The sequence below is a fragment of the Pseudophryne corroboree genome, chromosome 9, assembly GCF_028390025.1.
Source record: "Pseudophryne corroboree isolate aPseCor3 chromosome 9, aPseCor3.hap2, whole genome shotgun sequence".
NCBI classification, from domain to species: Eukaryota; Metazoa; Chordata; class Amphibia; order Anura; family Myobatrachidae; genus Pseudophryne; species Pseudophryne corroboree.
The window spans coordinates 112,984,086-113,006,151 of record NC_086452.1 but is presented as its reverse complement, the minus strand read 5'-3'; the positions used below and the strand labels follow the sequence as shown (position 1 = coordinate 113,006,151).

The following is a 22,066-nucleotide window of genomic DNA, read 5'->3' as shown; positions in this document are numbered from 1 at the left end:
CTCAGCACACTTCACACCAACGGTCACTGAGGGTGCAGGGCGCTGGGGGGGGCTCCCTGGGCAGCAATGAAAGTACCTATACTGGCTAAAAATACATCACATATAGCCTCTGGGGCTATATGGATGTATTTAACCCCTGCCAGGTTGTCAGAAAAACGGGAGAAGAAGCCCACCGAAAAGGGGGCGGGGCCTATTCTCCTCAGCACACAGCGCCATTTTCCCTCACAGAACTGCTGGTGGGAAGGCTCCCAGGCTCTCCCCTGCACTGCACTACAGAAACAGGGTTAAAACAGAGAGGGGGGGCACTTATTTGGCGATATGATTATATATTAAAATGCTATAAGGGAGGAACACTTATATAAAGGTTGTCCCTGTATAATTATAGCGTTTTGGTGTGTGCTGGCAAACTCTCCCTCTGTCTCCCCAAAGGGCTAGTGGGGTCCTGTCCTCTATCAGAGCATTCCCTGTGTGTGTGCTGGGTGTCGGTACGTGTGTGTCGACATGTATGAGGACGATGTTGGTGAGGAGGCGGAGCAATTGCCTGTAATGGTGATGTCACTCTCTAGGGAGTCGACACCGGAATGAATGGCGTATTTAGGGAATTACGTGATAATGTCAACACGCTGCAAGGTCGGTTGACGACATGAGACGGCCGGCAAACAAATTAGTACCTGTCCAGGCGTCTCAAACACCGTCAGGGGCTTTAAAACGCCCATTTACCTCAGTCGGTCGACACAGACACAGACAGGGACACTGACTCCAGTGTCGACGGTGAAGAAACAAACGTATTTTCCTTTAGGGCCACACGTTACATGTTAAGGGCAATGAAGGAGGTGTTACATATTTCTGATACTACAAGTACCACAAAAAAGGGTATTATGTGGGGTGTGAAAAAACTACCTGTGGTTTTTCCTGAATCAGATAAATTAAATGAAGTGTGTGATGATGCGTGGGTTTCCCCCGATAGAAAATTATTGGCGGTATACCCTTTCCCGCCAGAAGTTATGGCGCGTTGGGAAACACCCCTTAGGGTGGATAAGGCGCTCACACGCTTATCAAAACAAGTGGCGTTACCGTCTCCAGATACGGCCGCCCTCAAGGAGCCAACTGATAGGAGGCTGGAAAATATCCTAAAAAGTATATACACACATACTGGTGTTATACTGCGACCAGCGATCGCCTCAGCCTGGATGGGCAGCGCTGGGGTGGCTTGGTCGGATTCCCTGACTGAAAATATTGATACCCTTGACAGGGACAGTATTTTATTGACTATAGAGCATTTAAAGGATGCATTTCTATATATGCGAGATGCACAGAGGGATATTTGCACTCTGGCATCAAGAGTAAGTGCGATGTCCATATCTGCCAGAAGATGTTTATGGACACGACAGTGGTCAGGTGATGCAGTTTCCAAACGGCACATGGAAGTATTGCCGTATAAAGGGGAGGAGTTATTTGGGGTCGGTCCATCGGACCTGGTGGCCACGGCAACAGCTGGAAAATCCACCTTTTTTACCTCAAGTCACATCTCAGCAGAAAAAGACATCGTCTTTTCAGCCTCAGTCCTTTCGTCCCCATAAGGGCAAGCGGGCAAAAGGCCAGTCATATCTGCCCAGGGATAGAGGTAAGGGAAGAAGACTGCAGCAGGCAGCCCATTCCCAGGAACAGAAGCCTTCCACCGCTTCTGCCAAGTCCTCAGCATGACGCTGGGGCCGTACAAACAGGTGCGGTGGGGGGTCGTCTCAAGAGTTTCAGCACGCAGTGGGCTCACTCGCAAGTGGACCCCTGGATCCTACAAGTAGGATCCCAGGGGTACAGATTGGAAATTCGGGACGTCTCCCCCTCGCAGGTTCCTGAAGTTTGCTTTACCAACGTCTCCCTCCGACAGGGAGGCAGTATTGGAAACATTTCACAAGCTGTATTCCCAGCAGGTGATAATCAAAGTACCCCTCCTACAACAAGGAAAGGGGTATTATTCCACACTATATTGTGGTACTGAAGCCAGACGGCTCGGTGAGACCTATTCTAAATCTGAAATATTTGAACACTTACATACAAAGGTTCAAATCAAGATGGAGTCACTCAGAGCAGTGATAGCGAACCAGGAAGAAAGGGACTATATGGTGTCCCTGGACATCAGGGATGCTTACCTCCATGTCCCAATTTGCCCTTCTCACCAAGGGTACCTCAGGTTCGTGGTACAGAACTGTCACTATCAGTTTCAGATGCTGCCGTTTGGATTGTCCACGGCACCCCGGGTCTTTACCAAGGTAATGGCCGAAATGATGATTCTTCTTCAAAGAAAATGGACGATCGCCTGATAAGGGCAAGGTCCAGAGAACAGTTGGAGTTCGGAGTAGCACTATCTCAAGTAGTTCTACGACAGCACGGGTGGATTCTAAATATTCCAAAATCGCAGCTGTTTCCGACGACACGTCTGCTGTTCCTAGGGATGATTCTGGACACAGTCCAGAAAAGGGTGTTTCTCCCGGAGAAGAAAGCCAGGGAGTTATCCGAGCTAGTCAGGAACCTCCTAAAACCAGGAAAAGTGTCAGTGCATCATTGCACAAGGGTCCTCGGAAAAATGGTGGCTTCTTACGAAGCGATTCCATTCGGCAGATTTCACGCAAGAACTTTTCAGTGGGATCTGCTGGAAAAATGGTCCGGATCGCATCTTCAGATGCATCAGCGGATAACCCTGTCTCCAAGGACAAGGGTGTTTCTTCTGCGGTGGCTGCAGAGTGCTCATCTACTAAAGGGCCGCAGATTCGGCATTCAGGACTGGGTCCTGGTAACCACGGATGCCAGCCTGAGAGGCTGGGGAGCAGTCACACAGGGAAAAAATTTCCAGGGAGTGTGATCAAGTCTGGAGACTTCTCTCCGCATAAATATACTGGAGCTAAGGACAATTTACAATGCTCTAAGCTTAGCAAGACCTCTGCTTCAAGGTCAGCCGGTATTGATCCAGTGGGACAACATCACGGCAGTCGCCCACGTAAACAGACGGGGCGGCACAAGAAGCAGGAGGGCAATGGCAGAAACTGCAAGGATTCTTCGCTGGGCTGAAAATCATGTGATAGCGCTGTCAGCAGTGTTCATTCCGGGAGTGGACAACTGGGAAGCAAACTTCCTCAGCAGGCACGACCTCCACCCGGGAGAGTGGGGACTTCATCGGGAAGTCTTCCACATGATTGTGAACCGTTGGGAAAGACCAAAGGTGGACATGATGGCGTCCCGCCTGAACAAAAAACTGGACAGGTATTGCGCCAGGTCAAGAGACCCTCAGGCAATAGCTGTGGACGTTTTTGGTAACACCGTGGGTGTACCAGTCGGTGTATGGGTTCCCTCCTCTGCTTCTCATACCCAAGGTACTGAGAATTATAAGACGTAGAGGAGTAAGAACTATACTCGTGGCTCCGGATTGGCCAAGAAGGACTTGGTACCCGGAACTTCAAGAAATGCTCACAGAGGACTCATGACCTCTGCCGCTAAGAAGGGACTTGCTTCAGCAAGTACCATGTCTGTTTCCAAGACTTACCGCGGCTGCGTTTGACGGCATGGCGGTGGAACGCCGGATCCTAAGGGAAAAAGGCATTCCGGAAGAGGTCATTCCTACCCTGGTCAAAGCCAGGAAGGAGGTGACCGCACAACATTATCACCACATGTGGCGAAAATATGTTGCGTGGTGTGAGGCCAGGAAGGCCCCACGAAGAAATTTCAACTCGGTCGATTCCTGCATTTCCTGAAAACAGGAGTGTCTATGGGCCTCAAATTGGGGTCCATTAAGGTTCAAATTTCGGCCCTGTCAATTTTCTTCCAGAAAGAATTGGCTTCAGTTCCTGAAGTCCAGAAGTTTGTCAAGGGAGTACTGCATATACAACCCCCTTTTGTGCCTCCAGTGGCACCGTGGGATCTCAACGTAGTTCTGGGATTCCTCAAATCACATTGGTTTAAACCGCTCAAATCTGTGGATTTGAAATATCTCACATGAAAAGTGACCATGCTGTTGGCCCTGGCCTCGGCCAGGCTAGTGTCAGAATTGGCGGCTTTGTCTCACAAAGCCCATATCTGATTGTCCATTCGGACGGGGCAGAGTTGCGGACTCGTCCCCAGTTTCTCCCTAAGGTGGTGTCAGCGTTTCACCTGCACCAGTTTATTGTGGTACCTGCGGCTACTAGGGACTTGGAGGACTCCAAGTTGCTAGATGTTGTCAGGGCCCTGGAAATATAGGTTTCCAGGACGGCTGGAGTCAGGAAAACTGACTTGCTGTTATCCTGTAGGCACCCAAAAATCTGGGTGCTCTTGCTTCTAAGCAGACGATTGCTAGTTGGATGTGTAGTACAATTCAGCTTGCACATTCTGTGGCAGCACTGCCACAGCCAAAATATGTAAATGCCCATTCCACAAGGAAGGTGGGCTCATCTTGGGCGGCTGCCCGAGGGGTCTCGGCTTTACAACTTTGCCGAGCTGCTACTTGGTCAGGGGCACACCCTGGCTGAGGAGCACCTGGAGTTCTCTCATTCGGTGCTGCAGAGTCATCCGCACTCTCCCGCCCGTTTGGGAGCTTTGGTATAATCCCCATGGTCCTGACTGAGTCCCCAGCATCCACTTAGGACGTCAGAGAAAATAAGAATTTACTTACCGATAATTCTATTTCTCGTAGTCCGTAGTGGATGCTGGGCGCCCATCCCAAGTGCGGATTGTCTGCAATACTTGTACATAGTTATTGTTACAAAAATCGGGTTATTATTGTTGTGAGCCATCTTTTCAGAGGCTCCGCTGTTATCATGCTGTTAACTGGGTTCAGATCACAGGTTGTACAGTGTGATTGGTGTGGCTGGTATGAGTCTTACCCGGGATTCAAAATCCTTCCTTATTGTGTACGCTCGTCCGGGCACAGTATCCTAACTGAGGCTTGGAGGAGGGTCATAGGGGGAGGAGCCAGTGCACACCACCTGATCCTAAAGCTTTTACTTTTGTGCCCTGTCTCCTGCGGAGCCGCTATTCCCCATGGTCCTGACGGAGTCCCCAGCATCCACTACGGACTACGAGAAATAGAATTATCGGTAAGTAAATTCTTATTATTTGTGGTACCGAAACCGGACGGTTCGGTGAGACCCATTTTAAATTTGAAATCCTTGAACACATACATAAAAAAAATTCAAGTTCAAGATGGAATCGCTCAGGGCGGTTATTGCAAGCCTGGACGAGGGGGATTACATGGTATCCCTGGACATCAAGGATGCTTACTTGCATGTCCCCATTTACCATCTTCACCAGGAGTACCTCAGATTTGTGGTACAGGATTGCCATTACCAATTCCAGACGCTGCCGTTTGGACTGTCCACGGCACCGAGGGTATTTACCAAGGTTATGGCGGAAGTGATGATACTCCTTCGAAAAAAGGGAGTTTTAATTATCCCATACTTGGACGATCTCCTAATAAAAGCGAGGTCCAAGGAACAGTTGTTGGTGGGAGTAGCACTATCTCAGGAGGTGCTGCACCAGCACGGTTGGATTCTGAATATCCCAAAGTCACAGCTGGTTCCGACGACACGGCTACTGTTCCTGGGTATGATTCTGGATACAGTCCAGAAAAAAGTTTTCTCCCGGAGGAGAAAGCCAGGGAGTTGTCATCTCTAGTCAGAGACCTCCTGAAACCAAAACAGGTATCAGTGCATCGCTGCACGTGGGTCCTGGGAAAGATGGTGGCTTCTTACGAAGCAATTCCCTTCGGCAGGTTCCATGCCAGAATCTTTCAGTGGGACCTGTTGGACCAGTGGTCCGGATCGCATCTTCAGATGCATCGCTTAATAACCCTGTCTCCAAGAACCAGGGTGTCTCTACTGTGGTGGCTGCAGAGTGCCCATCTTCTAGAGGGCCGCAGGTTCGGCATACAGGACTGGGTCCTGGTGACCACGGATGCCAGCCTTCGAGGCTGGGGGGCAGTCACACAGGGAAGAAACTTCCAAGGACTATGGTCGAGTCAGGAGACTTCCCTTCACATAAATATTCTGGAACTAAGGGCCATCTACAATGCCCTAAGTCAAGCAAAATCCCTGCTCCTACACCAGCCGGTGCTGATCCAGTCAGACAACATCACGGCAGTCGCCCATGTAAATCGACAGGGCGGCACAAGAAGCAGGATGGCGATGGCAGAAGCCACAAGAATTCTCCGATGGGCGGAGAATCATGTACTAGCACTGTCAGCAGTGTTCATTCCGGGAGTGGACAACTGGGAAGCAGACTTCCTCAGCAGACACGACCTCCACCCGGGAGAGTGGGGACTTCATCCAGAAGTCTTCCAGATGCTGGTAAACCGTTGGGAAAAACCACAGGTGGACATGATGGCGTCCCGCCTCAACAAAAAGTTAAAAAGATATTGCGCCAGGTCAAGGGACCCTCAGGCGATAGCTGTGGACGCTCTAGTGACACCGTGGGTGTACCAGTCGGTTTATGTGTTCCCTCCTCTGCCTCTCATACCAAAGGTATTGAGAATAAGAAAGCGAGGAGTAAACACAATTCTCGTGGTTCCGGATTGGCCAAGACGAGCGTGGTACCCGGAACTTCAAGAGATGCTCTCAGAGGACCCGTGGCCTCTACCGCTCAGACAGGACCTGCTACAGCAGGGGCCCTGTCTGTTCCAAGACTTACCGCGGCTGCGTTTGACGGCATGGCGGTTGAACACCGGATCCTGAAGGAAAAGGGTATTCCGGAAGAAGTCATTCCTACGCTTATTAAGGCCAGGAAAGATGTTACGGCAAAGCATTATCACCGCATATGGCGGAAATATGTTGCATGGTGCGAGGCAAAAAAGGCCCCAACAGAGGAATTTCAGCTGGGTCGATTTCTGCATTTCCTGCAAGCAGGAGTGAATATGGGCCTAAAGCTAGGCTCCATTAAAGTACAGATCTCGGCTCTGTCGATTTTCTTTCAAAAAGAACTAGCTTCAGTACCTGAAGTTCAGACATTTGTGAAAGGAGTGCTGCATATTCAGCCCCCGTTTGTGCCCCCTGTGGCACCTTGGGATCTCAACGTGGTGTTGAGTTTCTTAAAATCACATTGGTTTGAGCCACTAAAAACCGTGGATCTAAAATATCTCGCGTGGAAAGTGGTCATGTTATTGGCCTTGGCTTCAGCCAGGCGAGTGTCAGAATTGGCGGCTTTATCATGTAAAAGCCCTTATCTGATTTTCCATATGGATAGGGCAGAATTGAGGACTCGTCCCCAGTTTCTCCCTAAGGTGGTGTCAGCGTTTCACCTGAACCAGCCTATTGTGGTGCCTGCGGCTACTAGGGATTTGGAGGACTCCAAGTTGCTAGACGTTGTCAGGGCCCTGAAAATATATGTTTCCAGGACGGCTGGAGTCAGAAAATCTGACTCGCTGTTTATCCTGTATGCACCCAACAAGCTGGGTGCTCCTGCTTCTAAGCAGACTATTGCTCGCTGGATTTGTAGTACAATTCAGCTTGCACATTCTGTGGCAGGCCTGCCACAGCCAAAATCTGTAAATGCCCATTCCACAAGGAAGGTGGGCTCATCTTGGGCGGCTGCCCGAGGGGTCTCGGCTTTACAACTTTGCCGAGCAGCTACTTGGTCAGGGGCAAACACGTTTGCAAAATTCTACAAATTTGATACCCTGGCTGAGGAGGACCTGGAGTTCTCTCATTCGGTGCTGCAGAGTCATCCGCACTCTCCCGCCCGTTTGGGAGCTTTGGTATAATCCCCATGGTCCTTACGGAGTTCCCAGCATCCACTAGGACGTCAGAGAAAATAAGAATTTACTCACCGGTAATTCTATTTCTCATAGTCCGCAGTGGATGCTGTGCGCCCATCCCAAGTGCGGATTGTCTGCAATACTTGTAAATAGTTATTGCTAACTAAAGGGTTATCGTTGAGCCATCCGAGAGGCTCAGTTGTTTTCATACTGTCAAACTGGATATAGTATCACGAGTTGTACGGTGTGATTGGTGTGGCTGGTATGAGTCTTACCCGGGATTCAAAATCCTTCCTTATTATGTCAGCTCGTCCGGGCACAGTGTCCTAACTGAGGCTTGGAGGAGGGTCATAGTGGGAGGAGCCAGTGCACACCAGGTAGTCATAAATCTTTCTAGAGTGCCCAGCCTCCTTCGGAGCCCGCTATTCCCCATGGTCCTTACGGAGTTCCCAGCATCCACTACGGACTACGAGAAATAGAATTACCGGTGAGTAAATTCTTATTTTTTTTACTAATTTTTTGGTTGTGTTAACATTTAATTATATTTGCTCAGAAGTGCAATTAAGCCAACGCCACTGTTATGTCCTATTCTACAAAATCTTCCATGAAATCAATGTATGTGTTTTTTAAGAAATTTATTTTAGGCAATAGGCCATATATTATACGTACATGTAGATTGAGCTGTTCTCAGTGGGAGTAAGTAGTGCTCTGTGTGTACACAACAAGGAAAGTGGGGTTGAATGCGGGTGATAGCTAGGGATGGGGGATGTGTCTCTGTGATGTGTGTGTGAAATCCTGACATCCATCTGTCTCTGCAGGAGCTTTTTTGCAGAAATGACCCTGCATGTTAAGCAGCTTGGCCGAAGTAAGTTATGATTTTATTATTTGATACCGTTATTAACATGCTGGAAAAATGTGAAAGCCTTACGTGCTGCCACATGTTGTTCATTTTTATACAGTACTGTGCAAAAGTTTTAGGCAGGTATGGAAGTAAATGAACAGAAGAGAAATCTACATCAAATCAATATTTGGTGTATCCAGTCTTTGCCTTCAAAACAGCATCAATTCTTCAAGGTACACTTGCACAAAACAGTTTTTGAAGGAACTCGACAGGCAGGTTGTTCCAAGCATCTTAGAGAATAACCGCAGATTTTCTGTGGATGTAGGCTTGCTCAAATCCTTCTGTCTCTTCGTGTAATCCCAGACAGACTCGATGTTGAGATCAGGGCTCTGGGGGGGCCATTTCATCACTTCCAGGACTCCTTGATCTTCTTTATGCTGAAAATAGTAATTAATGTCATTGGATCTACAGTATACTTGGGGTTGTTGTCCTGCTGCAGAATAAATTTGGAGCCAATCAGACGCCTCCCTGATGGTATTGCATGATGGATAAGTACCGGTCTGTATTTCTCAGCATTGAAGCACAAAAACAGGCAACATCGAGGACCATAGACACAGTGGACGACCGAGTAAACTTAGTGCATCAGATGATGGACACATCAGTCTTGATGACTTTCACAGAGATCACAACTGCCGGCATTTTACACACAGCGTCTAAGGGCTTAAGAGTCTGGGTAGAGGAACCTACCTAATGCTGTGCAGAATGCAGTCCATCTAATGGAGAGCTGTGCAGAAAGCAACCCATTTATTGTGGTCCTGAAAGCAACAAGTTACTTTTGTACTTAAAAATCTGAGTAGAAGGTATCCCACCTAATGTTATGCTGAAAGCAACCCATTTAATGTTGTACTGAAATCAACAAGTAACCCTTTTATCAAGTTGATATTACACATGCACTTAATTTTCAAGTTGAAAATAATATACCCCACACACATCCAATACATACCCCTGAGGAAGTTGTGAGTGACAAAACGCGTTGGGTGATTACCACTGGTCTATAAGTGGGATAAACTGGCTGTCTCTGAGCTCTCCACAGAAGGGGTGTCAGCCAAGTATACTTCTGGCCCATGAAAAATACAATGTTTGATTATTGTAATTGTTTTTAATCATTTATATCCTTTTAATTAAAATAATCAAATATTGAAATTGATGTATTACATTGGGTGTACTCTGGTATTAGGGTCTCATTTTAGAAGTTCGTCCGTGGATCACTCCTGAGAAGGGAATACGATTGTTGTGAACTGGTTACTGAGCCATTAAAGCATCTGTCACACTGAAAACTCCCCTGGTCGCACAACTACACACACAACTTTTATTTGATCATTGTAAAAAAAAAATAAAAAAAAAAGCGCTTGTGACTATCCTTAATACAAAATATTTTCCATGCATTGTTATTGCAGCATTGACATCTGTAGACATTGGGGAGATACTAAGTTCCATTAGAAATCATTTTGTACGCTGGCATTGAAACTTTTGAGTTTTTTTTTTTAAATTTTAATTTCATTTACTTCCATTAAAAAAAGTGTACATACTCAAACAGAGGTCTTTGATAAAATTCTGGTTTCCTTCTATGAAAGGTGATTAGGCTTGTCTGAGACCTGCACAATTTTGGATGCCTCTTAATTATATTAAATTGTGATACCAGCCTTTGTTACCAATAATGTTTGCCTTGTAGGGATCACTTCTCGAGAACATGGCTCCAACAAGAAATTGGCCGCACAGTCTTGTGCCCTATCAATGGTGCGCCAGCTGTATCACTTGGGAGTTATCGAACCATACACTGGAATAACAAAGAAGAAGGAGGGAGAATCTGTAAGTTACATGTAGCAAACAAATTACTTGTGCCATATAGGGGCATATAACTTTGTGGAGGCACAAACTTAGTTAGGATTATTCATGTTTTTTTTTTTTTTTGGTTATTGTGAACAGGTGGAACCATACCAAGTGAACCTTAGTCCTGATATCCAAAAACAAGTGCTTGGTGTCCTTGAAGAGATGAACATTGAGTTGCCCTTTCCTGTAAGTATGTTTTTCTTCCATTCTCGAGTTTTTGCTAGACTCAGTAGGGTTGTCCGGTCATTTGAGAGTCCTTGAGTGCCTGAGACTTAAAGATTGTGCATCAGTTTTAAAGGAGGGCACGCAGCAGGCTGCTTATATTACATTGGCGTGCTAGGCATATGTTTGAGGATAGATAGATATAGATATATATAGCTATAGAGATATATAGTTATATTTATATTATGTGTGATTGGTTTGATTTGTAATGTTCCTTCTGCATCGCGCTGTTTGTTCACAGCCTGAGGATCCCAGTCAGCCTGTGTCGCTTAATCTAGGAAAGTTGGTACATTTTGAGCCATCTCAGCGGCAGAGTCATTCTGGAGTGGTACCATGGTCACCACCACAGGAGAACTGGAACCCATGGACCAGCAGCAATATTGATGAGGGTCCCCTGGCATTTGTGAGTATTAATATATGGCATTCTATGGAAAGGTACAAGTACTATACAAATATAATAAAGATGTTCTATTTGCAGCATAGTTATATTTTTATCTATTTGCAAGAAAGTGGGTGTATTGTGTATACTGCTTCGTCCTAAGGTGCTTTATTTACATTTTTAGTCAAATGTAATTGATTAAAATAAATTAACTACTTTTACAATATTTTTTTCCTTCATCACAATTTTGAAATCTTTCAAAAAAGTATTGTGTTCATGCACGTATTATACTGCCCGATATGGACAACTCATCAGGCCTAACTCGGATTTTCTCTGTTGGAGGGACACTACCAGTTCCAGGCGCTACCCTTCGGCCTAGCCACAGCCCCAAGGGTCTTTACCAAAGTGATGACGGAAATGATGTTCCAACTCAGGATTCAGGGCGTGAATATTGTAACCTACGTGGACGATCTGCTGATCAAAGCTGGATCAAACGAACTACTGCTGGACAGAATCTACCGCACGACACCCCTGTTGTCACACCACGGTTGGATTCTGAATTTTCAAAAATCCCACCTGGAGCCAACCCAGCATCTCCATTTCCTCGGAATTATCCTGAACATGGTGGCTCAGAAGGTCTGTCTTCCTGCCTGCAAGGCGCAAGCACTTCAGGAGTTGCAACTATGCAGAGCTGCTACCTGGTCGGGGAAGAACACTTTCTTGTGAAGTTCTACAAATTTGATACCTTGGCCAAAGAGGATACCCAACCTGGGCAGGCGGTACTGCAGCAGTCTCCGCACGTTCCCGCTCGTTCTGGAAGCTTTGGGATGTCCCCATCGTACTAATTTGTCCCCGATATCCCTTATGGATGCTAGAGAAAATAGGATTAATACTTACTTGTAAATCCTTTTCTCGTAGTCCATAAGGGATATTGGGCGCCCGCATCAGTGCGTGGACTTTTCTGCAGGTTCTTGTTCTTTAGTTACCTGTTCAGCTGTTGTTACCAGCCGTTGCTGGTTGTTATATGGTTGTGGTGTGCTTGTGCTGGTGTATAAATCTCACCACCCTTTGTTCTCATATTCCTTCTCTTGTATATGTCCTTTCTACTTCGGGCATGTTTTTTTACCTAGAACTGCCTGTGGGAGGGGGCACAGAGGGGAGGAGCCAGCACACCCAGTGAAGAAAATTTAAAGTGCACTGGCTCCTTTAGACCCCATCGTACCAGTTTTCCCCAGTATCCCTTATGGACTACGAGAAAAGGATTTACCGGTAGATATTAAAATCCTATTTTTAATTACCGGTAAATTATTTTCTCGTAGTCCATATGGGATACTGGGGACACTTTGTATGATGGGGTATAGATGGGGGTCCAAAGGAGCAGATGCACTGTAAATTTTTTCCACAGGGTGTGCTGGCTCCTCCCTCACAGCTCAGTCTAGGAAAGCTGTGTCCGAAGGAGCTGGACATACTTGAGAGGAGGAAACATGACAACTGCACACAAGACCAGCTTGCAGGAAGGCGAAGCAGAGGCAGGCGCCCAGTATCCCTTACGGACTACGAGAAAAGGATTTACCGGTGGGTAATTTAAAATACCTCTCCCCCCAACCCCCACTCCCACTTCCCCAACTGCAATGGTTTATAAACAAGATATATAAATCATTTTACCAGTGAATGGTACCAGTTCAAGTTGCTGCATTTCACTGAACCACCCCCAAATGTATTTGTTACAGCCCCCTCCTCAGGATACTGACTGGTAGAGGAGATAATTACACCGTTTTACCTGTTACTGGTTTAAGTGCTTGTGAGCAGAGGAGGTTTGATGCCATATAAAATGCATGTGGGAGGAACTGATGGCGTGTGGGCTGGTCTGAGGGCAAGTGTCAGATATGATGAGCATATGAAGCATATGGCAATTCTGAAAAACAAAAATAGTGATGGTACCCTGGCCCCCACATACTTGTAAACTTAGTGCGATCACTGTTTATTTCTCCACTCATATGGCATTGTCCCCAACCGAGGATTAGCAATAGCACCCCACGTAAACTGTAGGTATTCATATGCTAATTATTTGATAAAAAACATGGCCTATATCTGCACGAATGCTGGAAACACTGACCTGCTTCAGACAGCATTTTAATCAGTTATGACATCCTCATAGTCCATAATTATGCCACATTAATAGGACAGACGGACATTGTTTTAATTCGGTCCGGTCATGGACCAATAAGGCTCTTTCACAATTGAGAAGTATGGCATCACAGTTCTGTCTTATTTTCCGAGAGGATAAAGTTTATACATACGCTGGTCTTGTATCTGAATTTGGTTTTTAACCAGGAGTGGACATTTGGCCACCAGATCTTGCGCCTTCGAGTGCTCCAGCTGCAGAGTAACAATTGGAGTGATCTAGTGGAGACTTTCATAGCAGAGAGCACAGTAGAGAGGCTTCTTTCACGGCCTTTGATATTTACATTAAGTGACCTGCACCTCTACCTCTTTCACGGAAACTAGTGAATAATCCCATGCATGCGAATGCTTTTGGTTAGTCGTTAGTGGCCACAGGACGAGACTGGGCACATGACTTTGCTAAGTCGGTGCAATGTCTTAAGGCAGGCATGTCCAAACTGCGGCCCTCCAGCTGTTGAGAAACTACACATCCCAGCATGCCGTGACACAGCTTTAGCATGCACTGACAGCAAAACTGTCTGTATGCTGGGATATGTAGTTTCACAACAGCTGGAGGGCCGCAGTTTGTACATACCGGTCTTAAGGTTTTCTCACCAGAAAGGTGGTGAGGTAATGGAGGAGTCCATGGAGGTATCCTTGTGGGTTATTGTCTTTTAAAAATATTCTGCAAGATATCATAAAGAGGTTCTACGCAGCTAAGACAGCATGGAGTAAGTAGAACTTGGCAATATGTAAATTAAGAGGAAAAACAAGCTGCCTCTTATCCACAGTTGGCGGTGGGGCAAGGTAGTCTCTACACCCCCAATGGACCACCAGGGAAGAGTTTTTGTAATGGGGGCACTATATTTAATGGTGGCACAATTGCCTGGGAGTCTGCCAGACGAGGACAGCCTTTACCGTTGGCTTCTCCCCCACTTCTTGGCGTGTGCATGATCACGGCTACCTGATACTTTGCTTCTCCTCTTGCTCCCTTCCACAAACGCTGATTTTCTCTCTGCCTGCCTTACCTTGGAGAGAGAGAGACATGGGCTCCTGCCTCCCCTATACCACAAATGGGTTTTAGGTCATAGTACTGGGATCGTTCCTCCCCTGTTGAGACTGGATGTTGAGCATATTTTGCCTATTTTTTTTTTTTTTTTCTGTCTGTTATGTAAACCTAATTTATCATTGCTGCTTTTCTACTCTACATTAGCTTGCTAGTTGCGACATCATTTTCTACTATTTATGTACATTTCTTTACTTGCTGTTTGTATTTTTCTTTTTCATCCACTAGGGGTCACTGGAGTACTCTTGGGATATAGACGCTTTCCGTAGGAACAAGGCACTGAATATTAAAATTTAGAACTCTCCTCCCCTCCATATCCCAGAGTACCTCAGTGTTTTTTCTGTGCTTCTCGTAGCAACAGGGCTTGTGTGGAGCTTAACCACACTACTTTGAATATTTTTTCTTTTTTTCTTTCTACTTTCACATTTTTTGCTCACAGCACATCTCTTCCCAGTTTCTGTAAAAACTTGGGTCCTGGATAGTGCCGCTGCACGGAGCAGCGCATGGCGTGTCGGTCCTCACAAAGAGCACCCTCACAGCCACACGCAGCTCATTGCCTGGCTGCTGCTACAGCTGGACGGAGCTTACAGATAGAAGCCCCGTCACAGCCTTCGCTTCTGGAGTCGGGTATGCTGGGGGTACGGGGCGGTCAGCGCACGCTGCCGCCCCGCTGTGTGGGGACACTGTTCACTGACGCCGCTCTCACTGCGCCCGCACCCACCTCTCCTGACAGGCCGCCTTGGCAACCACTCCGAGCAGCGCCGCCTCCACCGCTGAGACCCGCCGGCCGCCGCTCACACCCGCCGGTGCCGCTGTAGGACTGCGCTCCCTGCACCTTGATTGCGCTGGGAGTGAGATACCCGTGCCCCGGTAATTCCCGCTCAGACAGCGGGCCACGGGGGAGGGAGCAGAAGGGGAGGGGAGATGACATTAGCGGAGGGCTGCATAAGGGGGGTGACTTTGATGAAATAGGCTGTTAAGCCTATATTACAGGGTTGGCTGCACTTGTTACATATACCCTGCACTGTGAGGCATGGTGGCCATTTTAATCTTGCTTCCTGTCTTCCAGTTTGTGATTCCAGAACGTTCCTGTACTACATCTCTACTCCACCGGAGGTGCAGGGGTGTTGGTGGGAATTTGGGATCAGTTTCATATAGTACTGGCCACATGCACTACACTTTGCCAGATATATATACAGGTTGAGTATCCCTTATCCAAAATGCTTGGGACCAGAGGTATTTTGGATATCGGATTTTTCCGTATTTTGGAATAATTGCATACCATAATGAGATATCATGGTGATGGGACCTAAATATAAGCACAGAATGCATTTATGTTACATACACACCTTATACACACAGCCTGAAGGTAATTTTAAACAATATTTTTTATAACTTTGTGCATTAAACAAAGTGTGTGTACAGTCACACAATTCATTTGTTTCATATACACCTTATACACACAGCCAAAAGGTCATTTAATACAATATTTTTAATAACTTTGTGTATTAAACAAAGTTTGTGTACATTGAGCCATCAAAGAACAAAGGTTTCACTATGTCACACTCACTCAAAGTCCGTATTTCGGAATATTTGGATATGGGATACTCAACCTGTGTGTGTGTGTGTGTGTGTGTGTGTGTGTATATAATATATATATAATATATATGTATACACCTTAGTACTATTTACTGAATCGTGCAGGTTGTCTGTCTTTGTATGTTGTATTGTCTGTCTGCATAATGAGTAAGGCACCGGCAAAACCAAAAAAGCACTGCCATGTCTGTCAGTGTGTTACCGGATGGATCTACCACATGTACAGTATGTTTGGTGGATTCAGCTACGAATACAATCTCTGCTCCGCTGTCTAAGCCGGTTTCATCCCCGGACCCTCCATGGGCTATGCTAGCAGATGTCATGGCTGGATTGCAATCAGAATTGGCCGCCGCTCGACAGGAGCGGCAAGATCTGAGTCTAGGGTGAGACCGCTAGGACTACCGGAGGGGTCTCAGCCTTGCCAACAGTCTAAGTCCATTTTGGGTAGAAGGGATAAATTTACTTTGTCTTATGATTTACCAGTTTCTGCTATGTTACAGTCTGATGATTCTATGCCAGATCTCACTGCGCAAGATGACGGTGAGGAGGGCGAAGTAGACCAGCAGTCCGATAGTGAAGATTTTGACAGCCAGGCATTGATAATCTCATCAGAGCGGTGCGTCAGTCTCTGAGGTTTACAGAATCTGAGGAGCCTCTGACAAATGATGAAGTCGTCTTTGCTAAACAACAGAGGACTCCGATGTGTTTTCCGGTTTCGGAATCTCTTAAGATGTTACTGGAAACACGAAAGAATCCGGATAAACGGTTTTCTATACCTCGCAGATTTAAGTCTAGTTACCCGTTTCCGGAGTCTGTGACAGCTACATGGGAGAATCTGCCATTGGTGGATTCGTCTGTGTCTAAACTTACAAAGAAATAAACCATACCAGTACCAACGGCTACTACGCTTAAAGACCGTAAAATTGAAGCTATGCTAAAATCCATGTATATAGCAGCAGGAGTGTTGCTTAGACCTGGGTTGGTTGGCATTTGGGTAACTAAGGCGCTCATGGTATGGATAACAGAACTCAAGTCTGCCCTACATGACGATCACCTTATACTTCTCGCTGATCAAATCTGGGAAGCTGATGATTATCTATGTACAGCTTCTACTGACGTCTGTCAGCTCACTTCTCGCCTTTCATCGTCCCTAGTTGCAGCACGACGAGCACTCTGGCTGCGCTCTTGGCAAGCGGAGGTCAAAAGAGGTATAGAGGCGTTACCTTATGGTGGCGAGAAGTTGTTTGGTCCTGAATTGGACAAATGGATTGCAGAGGCCACGGGTGGTAAGTCTGTTTTCTTACCATTGCCTCCAACGGCGCCTAGGCGGAAATACTCGGGCCCGGCGTTCAAATACTTTCGGCCTCAGCCCTTTCGAGGGCGTGGTAGGGGGGACCAGCCACGGCCGGTAGACGAGGTCGAGGGCGTGGTTTCCAACAAACCAACGCCAGTCGTCAAGACGCTAAGGTCACCGACAAGCCAGAGGCATGACGGACTCCCAGCCCATCTTGGATCTCCAGTTGTGGGAGCACGCCTTCAGACGTTCCATTTGGCGTGGTTCCAGACGTCCACAGATGGGTGGATCCGCAATTTAGTGCTAAAAGGTTACAAAATAGAGTTAGACTGTCTCCCGCCACTGCGGTTTTTCAAGACAGGACTGCCTGTGTCGGACGACAAACGGGCGGTTCTGCAACTTGCCATTCAGTCTCTGCTGGAGTCAGCAGTTTTGATTCCGGTCCCTGTACACCAACAAGGGCAGGGTTATTATTCCAGTCTGTTTGTGGTACCAAAGCCGGATGGCTCGGTCAGGCCAATATTGAACTTAAAGGGCCTCAATCAGTACGTCACTTACTACAGATTCAAGATGGAGTCTCTGCGGTCGGTAATTGCAGGTTTAGAGCCACAGGAATTCATGATTGCGCTGGATCTCAAAGATGCGTATTTACACATTCCGATTTGGCCACCTCATCAGAGGTTCTTGCGGTTTGCAATCCGGCAGAACCATTACCAGGTTCAGGCTCTACCGTTTGGCCTCTCGTCAGCGCCTCGGGTATTCACCAAAGTGATGTCTGTGATGATAGCTCATCTCAGATCCCTGGGAGTGACAATAGTTCCGTACTTGGACGATCTGCTCATCAAAGCTCCGTCTCAACAGATGCTCCTCCAACATGCGTTGCTAACGTACGATGTCCTAGTTCAGCACGGTTGGATTGTGAACTTCAAGAAATCACATCTGATTCCGTCTCAACGACTGCAATTCCTAGGTATGATTCTCGATACGGTAAATCAAAGAATTTACCTACCAGAACAAAGTACAGATCATTCGTCATCTGGTTCGATTGGTGCTCAAGCCACGCACAGTCTCTGTACATTTGTGCATTCGCCTCTTAGGCACAATGGTGGCGGCTTTCGAAGCGTTTCAGTTCGGGAGACTTCACTCACGTCCTTTTCAACTGGATGTGCTCGCACAGTGGTCGGGCTCGCATCTGCAGATTCACCACAGAGTGAGGTTGTCGCCACGGGCCAGGGTATCTCTACTCTGGTGGCTCAATGTACACAATCTGACTGCAGGGAAACGGTTCGGCGCCTGGAATTGGATAATTCTAACGACGGACAAGAGTTTCAGCGGTTGGGGAGCTGTAGTTCAAAATTGTCAGCTCCAGGGTCTCTGGGCGGCTCACGAAAGATTGCTGTCTATAAATGTCCTGGAACTCCGGGCAATTTACAATGCGCTACGACAAGCAGTGCACATTCTTCGGTCTCAGCCTGTCCAGGTGCAGTCGGACAATGCGACGGCGGTCACATACGTCAACAAACAAGGAGGAACGAGAAGCCGCATGGCAATGCGAGAAGTAGCTCGAATTCTCAATTGGGCCGAGCGTCACCAAGTGATGTTGTCGGCAGTGTTCATTCTGGGAGTGGACAACTGGGAGGCGGATTATCTCAGCCGTCTGGATTTTCATCCAGGAGAATGGGTATTACATCCAGAAGTGTTTCACATGTTGGCCCAGAGGTGGGATTACCCTCAAGTGGACCTGATGGCATCTCGCCACAATCACCAAACACCCCAGTATGTGTCCAGAACGCGAGATCCGAAGGCAGTGGCGGTGGATGCTCTCACTGTCGCGTGGCCGTACAGCCTCGTGTACCTGTTTCCACCGTTTCCGCTGCTCCCTCTGTTGCTAAAACGGATCAAAAGCGAGTCCGTCACAGTCATACTAATGGCGCCTCATTGGCCTCGGAGGGCTTGGTTCTCGGATCTCCGAGGACTACTCGCAGACGAGCCTTGGCCACTCCCAATTCGTCCGGACCTGTTACAGCAGGGTCCGTTCCTTTACCCCGATTTAGCGCGGCTGCGTTTGACGGGGTGGCTGTTGAGACCGCCCTCTTAAGGAGAGAGGGCATTCCAGAATCTGTTATACCAACCATGTTACGTGCTAGGAAGCCAGTTACGGCAGCTCATTATTACAGAATTTGGCGTGCCTATATATGTTGGTGTGAGGATCGGAAGTTTCCGACATCATCTTTCAAGTTATCCCGTCTATTGTTATTTCTACAGACTGGGTTAGATGGAGGACTGCGTTTATCTACACTAAAGGTGCAGGTATCTGCTTTGTCAATTTACTTTCAAAGACGATTGGCTCTATTGCCGTCTGTACTCACTTTTCTGCAAGGGGTCCTCTGAGTACAGCCTCCATTCCTTCCACCTACAGCGCCATGGGACTTGAATCTGGTTTTAGATTTCTTACAGTCTTCATATTTTGAACCCTTACACCAAGTGGATATTAAGTTTCTCACTTGGAAAACAATTTTCCTACTATCCTTGGCTTCGGCAAGGCGTGTTTCCGATTTGGGTGCCTTGTCCTGCAAGCCACCGTATTTGGTGTTTCATGATGACAGAGCGGAACTTCGGACGAATCCCGCTTTCCTACCAAAGGTAGTGTCATCCTTTCACATCAATCAACCAATAGTAGTTCCTGTGTTGACATGTTGGATGTGGTACGCGCATTACGCGTTTGTGTCCCGAACGTCTACAGTTCGTAAGACGGATACGTTGTTTGTTCTGTATGATGCTGCCAAGATGGGTTGGCCAGCTTCTAAGCAGACCTTATCCAGATGGATTAAACTGACCATACGTCAGGCTTACCTTCATGCTAGGTTACAGCCGCCTACATCAGTAACAGCTCATTCCACACGTTCTGTGGGAACTTCATGGGCAGCTGGTCGTGGGGCTTCGACGACGCAGCTTTGCCGTGCGGCTACCTGGTCATCAGTGCACAAGTTTGTGCGCTTTTACAAGTTTGATACGTTTGCGGCATCAGCATCTAGCTTTGGCCGCCTAGTGTTACAGGTGCCAAACTGCTCTCCCGCCCACGGGGGAAGCTTTGGTACGTCCCAAGAGTACTCCAGTGACCCCTAGTGGATGAAAAAGAAAATAGGATTTTGGTACTTACCAGGTAAATCCTTTTCTTTGAATCCATAGGGGGCACTGGACGCCCACCCAGAGCAGTTTTACCTAGTTTGCGGTAAGTTCAGGGAATCGTATGGTAACACATTCTCACCGACTGGTTCAAGTTTCAAGTTCTATCGGTTATTGTGCCAACTGTTTAGTTGTCAGTCACGTTATGTGTCAACTTTATTGTTGTCCGTTCTGTTACATGTAATTCTCCATTGTCAACCTCTCTATCGCTCCTGTTCGGCTCAGTAAAAAACACTGAGGTACTCTGGGATATGGAGGGGAGGAGAGTTCTAAATTTTAATATTCAGTCCCTTGTTCCTACGGAAAATGTCCATATCCCAAGAGTACTCCAGTGCCCCCTATGGATTCAAAGAAAAGGATTTACCTGGTAAGTACCAAAATCCTATTTTTACAAACAAATATGTTGACAGTCCCAGTTTCCCCATGTATGAAAAGAGAGAAGGTTTTTTTTAAGGGTCTATGGAGGACACTGGGCGCCTATCCTAACATGCCTAGCTGGCAGGGTTTCTTTGTTCCGGCTCATCTCGGCAGCAGATTGTGTGTTTTGAGGTGTGTGTTGGCCTTCCTTCTCTTCTCCTTCTCCCTGTCCTTATGCTTGTTAATGTAACTGGCTCTATGATCTGAATGGGTTAGGTGTAAAGCAGAAGGGAGCCTCTGCTGCTCTGTAAAGAAGTTTAACTTATTGGTGTCCTAGCTCCCTTGCTCCACTATATAACCAATCTTACCTGTGGACTCTTAGAAAAGGATTTTACAGGCAAGTTCATGTTTTCCATGGACCTAAAGGATGAGGAATTTCCTGTTCCAATTTGAGAAGGTGAAAAATGCTTCTCTGATAAAATGTGTTGCTATTAATAACTTTTTACATTCATTTAAGGCAACCCAAGAGCAGATCAGTGCAGATTTGAAAAATGAGCTGATGTACCAGCTGGAACAAGATAAGAGCTTACAGCAGGTAATATAAAAATCACACCAGTAAGTCCTAAGCATTTTCAGAGATAATTGAGTCAGTGGACTATACAACCATATTTAGATTATTGGTTGACATTTAGGGGGCAATTCTCCTAAGGTTGTGAGAAGAAATGTGTGAAAAGTCCATGGTTTGGGCAATTTAACAAGGACTTTAGACTGTCTTAGCCACTATACGTGGCTAAACCCCATGTATTTGGACACGACAAGCGCAACAATTAATGGGTGCTTGGAACAATGAAACTGCTCCGTTGGGCCCCGAAAACAATTGAATTCCCTCACCCCTCCTGGTATATGAACATAATTGTGTTTACCAAGGTGGCATGATTAAAGCGGTGTACACACGGCGCAGTGCGGCTGTAGGCCGGCATTGACTGTTTGACTGATGTAGTCAATGTTGGGCTGCCTGCACAGTCTATTTTTGCTTGCGATACAGATCCCGCAGCACCGCGCATCGGCATCGCAAGCTGTGTACACACAGGGCAATATGCACTAATTTTCCTTACGATTTTGACTACATAGTCAAAATCGTAAGGAAAGCTTAGTGCATATCACCGTGTATATATACACACACCTTTTAGAATGACCAGAAGAGTATAGATTGTTTAATTCATGAACGTAATTATTATTCATGCTTTGTAAGAAAGTAACTACAAACTACTTGGAAATAAAGTTGTGTTAGCTGCCACACGAGTGTGTTTATGTAATTTTTACTTTTCTCATATCTATTTCTAATTTTCTTGGAT

General features: G+C 46.7%; 1 protein-coding gene across 3 annotated transcripts in view; it reads left to right on the top strand.

Annotated features, from left to right (window-relative positions):
• DHX9 (DExH-box helicase 9) overlaps positions 1-22,066 on the top strand; it is a 132,897-nt gene that overhangs the window by 71,183 nt on the left and 39,648 nt on the right. For all 3 annotated transcript variants that reach the window (XM_063939769.1, XM_063939770.1, XM_063939771.1), the window contains 5 exons: positions 8,536-8,582; positions 10,291-10,427; positions 10,545-10,634; positions 10,912-11,073; positions 21,229-21,306. In XM_063939769.1, coding sequence (XP_063795839.1) covers positions 8,536-8,582; positions 10,291-10,427; positions 10,545-10,634; positions 10,912-11,073; positions 21,229-21,306 — 514 coding nt within the window. The remainder of the gene's footprint in view (positions 1-8,535; positions 8,583-10,290; positions 10,428-10,544; positions 10,635-10,911; positions 11,074-21,228; positions 21,307-22,066) is intronic.